This window comes from Bidens hawaiensis, unplaced genomic scaffold, assembly GCF_021521415.1.
Source record: "Bidens hawaiensis isolate Kalapana, Puna unplaced genomic scaffold, B.hawaiensis_p1.1 tig00038529_1, whole genome shotgun sequence".
Lineage (NCBI taxonomy): Eukaryota > Viridiplantae > Streptophyta > Magnoliopsida > Asterales > Asteraceae > Bidens > Bidens hawaiensis.
The window spans coordinates 61,865-66,823 of record NW_027496762.1 but is presented as its reverse complement, the minus strand read 5'-3'; the positions used below and the strand labels follow the sequence as shown (position 1 = coordinate 66,823).

Sequence of the window (4,959 nt, the reverse complement as noted above, 5' to 3'; positions counted from 1 at the left end):
TCATCAATAGTTAATGATATAATCTAATAGCAGTCTATATTTGTCTTAACGTAAAGAGTATATGCCACATGAGACGAATATAGAATATTATTGGCAGGGGGCAATATATATATAGTCAATATGTAGCCGACATGCTTGTTCTTTCTCATTTCACAGTATATTAGGGGGGCAATATATATATAGTCAATACGTAGCCGACATGCTTGTTCTTTCTCATTTCACATTATATTGGGTGTATAGGTAGAGTGATTTGTGAAATGTGATTGTGGGATAAGGTAGAGTGAACTAATTTGATTATATATAATTAATATTTAAAAACCAAAAAAAAAAATAATAGAATCAAATGGCCCTCAAGCTCGTTGAACTCGAATCGGCCCTGCACCCTTTGGCGCCACGGGAATGGCTGCGTACCATGCCCATGCAGCCCACGTGGCAGGGCTCACCGCTATCTCACTTGTACCATAACACATGTCATTACATGTTTTATCTAATGGTTGTTTACCTTTTCACCATTTATATGTTATCGGCAGTTTAATAATATTGATTTTTTAGTTTCTACTATTTAGAATCCATAACAAGCACTATGTTTCCAGTACACTATTCACATATATCGTATGTCTGGTCATCATATGATAGTGTGAAAAGCATGTTAGAGGGTCATATGATGTTATTAATGATCACATCAGAAATTTATTTGTTAGTCAAACAAACCATATAAGCCATATGATTTACTTCTCATATGATTCATCTGACTTATTTTTCATCTATCATCCAGCCCCATATAACATATGATGTTAATGGTTGCATATTACATATAGTTGTATAAATCGTTTATTATTGGTTAGAGACATTCTTTTAATGATCAAACTTGGAAGTATTATTATATATTACTATTGTTGGTATTTTTAACAACTAAGCGTAACTTTTCAACATTAAAAAGTAGTACTTACATTGAAACAGAAGGTAAAACCGACAACAAATTGCGTCATCATCTATATTTTGAATTGCAATACTCAATCTTTTAAAAATTACATTGATCACCTGTTGGACTCGACTAGGTAGTTCCACAACTTCAGGCGCGAGGAAACAAAAAGTGTACAAAAGATATAAATATACGTTGGTTGTCAAGATACGTCTTCTCTTGTTTAGTCACCTTTCATGAATCAGTTTTAAAGCAGTCTGCCTGACAGTGAAACTATTACTCCCCAAACCCACTAGACGTGACCCCTATTATATACACACTTCCCTCCTATCCTTCAAAGATCAAAATGTCAGCCGGTTAAAAAGGTGCTTCTATCCAACGGATCAGTTAAAAAATTTAAAGTGCTCCTTTCTTAAAATAAACTTAACACGTCTGAACTGTTATTTTCATTTATAATGTCACGTGGACAATAATGTACCTATCGACATTTAATAATGCAATTGGAGATTCCGAGATCATTTAGAATCCTTATATATATTTTCTATTGAAACTGGTGAACTTTTACGCTTTGCGTTGCCCACTTGCTTTAAATCTACGTACTAAAATTATCCATACATTATAAACCACAACTTTGGTGCCGCACTAGTGTTGATTGAGCCAAGTGTCGTTTCGTCATTGGTTCACATCAATTTTTTCCTTTTGTTTTATTTCGTTACCACACGAACGTGAACGTAAAGGATGCCAATTGAATTTGCGTCGACTCACCGGATAAGACAAACAACGCTCGAGTTTTATCATACGTGTTACCGATCATTTTGTTTTAGCTCCAGTACCGTAACGAATGTAAGTAAAACTTATCAAATCCACATCGACTCACCGCCTCAACATCGAATTTTACCAACGCCCGGATTCTACTGACTTACCACCGCAACACTCAAGGTTTACCAACGCCTAGGTTACTGACCCTTTGGTTTTAGTTTTAGTACTCTTAACAAATGCAAAAAAAAACGATTGAATTCACGCCGACTCGCCGTCACAACGCATGAGACCGACAACGCTACCAGCTTGTATGTTTTACCGACTCAACGCCGCAACGCCCAGGACCCACAATGCTCTGGTTTTACCAATTCCTGGGTATTACTGACCGAAAAAATGTGGTTCTAATTCTTTTATATGTTAATTTAACGAATTTTTTGGGGCTTTAACGCTTGGGTTCACCAACGTTGTTTATGTTGTAATGAACGTTACCGAAGCTGACCGAATTGTATTCGAAACCGATCGTATTCGCGTCGACTTACCTCCTCAACGCTTGAGTTTTCCTATCGCCCGGGTTTTACCAATCTGCCCGTCAACGCGCCGAATAAAATACTAGTTTCTTATATTTTACATTAGAACGTATTAAAAATAGAGTAAATTGTAGTTTGGTCGTTTTCATCAGCTTTTATCTAAATTATGTATCATTTGATCTTTGGATATGACATGCGTTCTTTGGGATGCCCGGTGCAAACAATGATGTAGTTGTGATAAATGCGTCTCCTCTTTTCGACCGTCTCGTAAACGGGGTTGGACCCGACACCTCATTTTCCACTAATGGTGTCAACTATGAATACGGATATTATTTAGTCGACGACATTTATCCGAATTGGGCAACGTTGGTTCATAGCTTTACGTGCCTGACTGATGATAAACGAAAATATTACAAGAAAAAACACGAGTCGCCCAGAAAGGACATCGAAAGGGCATTCGGGGTATTAAAGAAACGTTGGTCTATAGTTAGACATCCGGCTCATATTCTGCACATGGATACGTTAAGAAATGTAATGTACACTTGTATTATCTTGCATAATATGATACTGGAGGACTCGGGTAGAGCAATATGTCAAGGCGAGTACGATGATGCGCCAGATCCGATGACAACACTAAACGAAGATGAGAGATTTGCTATTTTATTAAGAACACGAAAAAAGGAAACGAATTTCAGTCTTCGAGCGGATTTGGTTGAACATATTTGGAGAAACAAACAACAAAACGGCGGCGGCAACGACGACGACTAAAAATAGTTGATTATTTTATGTATATGTTTTTAATTTTAATTTAGTTTGTATTTGATAATTATTGTATTTAATAAATTTGTTGGTTTATTAAATAAAAAAAATAAAAAGGGTTTCAAAGCCCCCTCACCATAGAGGGGCATCTTTGGGGTGAGGCTTTGAAGCCCCCAGTGCCCACGTGACACTGACGTGACACTGGGGAGGGGCTTTGAAGCCCCTCACCATAGAGCACAGTTTAAGTGTCATTTATGTGTTCATGCACCATTTAATACCGATTGGCTTTAAGGGAATGCTTCTATCACTACAAGAAAATGAAGCTAATGCAACCCCGATAAATGGTTGCATTAGGCCATGAAAAAGTTGCATTAGGCCTAATGCAACCTTTTACCAAGGGCTGCATTAGGTGAAGTTGCATTAGACGTATTGCAACCTTTTTGTTAGATAATGCAACATTTTCTAAAAGAGTTGCATTTACTATTCAAATGCAACCTTTTTTAATGCAACCTTTTATATGCTAATGCAACTTTTTTAACTTTTAAATGCAACTTTTCTAACACCCAAATGCAACCTTTGAAACTTCAAATGCAACCTTTACTAGACTAAAATGCAGCCTTTCTTTTACATCAAATGCAACCTTTTTTTAATATTTTTGTTACAACAATGCGACCTTTTTTGCAAGCAAATGCAACCATCTAGCTCATTGCTTGAGTTACTAGAATTTCTATTAATATTCTATAGTTTCTCAATTACACCAACGTACCAATAACATAAATATAATATAAAATCGTATATCACACATTAATATATGTTATATCTCAAAATAACAACGTAATCAAACAAGGCTGTCAATTACAATCATAAAAAGTAACAAAAACCTCCTACTTGTCTCTAAGGTCTTGACTTAATTACTCTAGTTGGTAGCTTTTCCATAATATTCTGCATTAAAGCCTCAAAGTTTTCTTGTAAGGTGTCAAAATCTCTTCGCATAGCTTCTTCTAGCTCAACTTTTTTACCATTGATTGTCCTCTTCAATTTCTTTTCACTTCAGGCAATCATGTTTTTCAACTTCGGTTTCTTTGCATGGTTTGATAACAGATCAAAGTTCAAATGGGTTGTTTGCCATCCAAGGGTAGTAAACCAAAGGGATTGTGGAATGTGAATTGCTAGAACAATACATGAGGCCTGGTGAAAAAGTATAAAACATGTTAAAGAGTACTAACCTGGTAAAGACTAAAGTAATAAAAGCCTTGCAAACACATATCACGAATCATAATTGAAGATTAGATGTCTCCAATAATTGAATACCTTGGTGGACAATATTATCACCAATTTCATATTGTTCTTGAGAAGCCTACAACATATCAAAACACAGTTAACTGTTAGAACGATTATACACTTGCACACATTATCACATAGTGATCTAATGAGTTACAACATAGCTTTGACTTGTTGAAGGGAAATAGGCCAAACATGTATTAATTACCTCAATGTCGCCATGTCTTTCTATCACCACACTAGCATGCTAATAACTGGGCTAAAACTTTGAACATGCAATCTGACTACAAGAACTAAAATTCCACCAACGATGAAATGGTTGATTAAATCAAGAAGGGGTACATAACAACAAACTAACACTCCAACGGGCAATGCAACAAAAAGTTGCAACAAAAGAGCTGGCACGAGCTGAATGGGATTGGCTTAGTTAAATAAGCCCAAGTTTCACATGCATCTTGCATACAAGCTTAACGACTTACCTGGGCAAGGGTGTGGTTAAAGTTCTTTACCTGCCAAGTCGCCAAGCCATGCTGCTGAGCCTCCAACAACCTCAGTTGCACATAAATGAATACATTGGTCAATATAAGTTAATAAGTCTCTCAAAAAGTTAGGGTTCATAGCTACAAGATAGTTTACATAGTTAACACAGAAACATGACAGCACTGGTTTTCGTTTTAGGGCTCAAGATTTAATCTAAAAGATAGGGAACCA

General features: G+C 36.3%; 1 protein-coding gene across 1 annotated transcript; it reads left to right on the top strand.

The window, feature by feature from the left end:
* Nucleotides 1-2,415: 2,415 nt before the first annotated feature.
* LOC143590405 (uncharacterized) lies at nt 2,416-2,976 on the top strand. The gene has a single exon (XM_077070897.1). It carries the CDS (start codon nt 2,416-2,418, stop codon nt 2,974-2,976), a length of 561 nt encoding a protein of 186 aa, XP_076927012.1.
* The last annotated feature ends 1,983 nt before the right edge of the window (nt 2,977-4,959 follow it).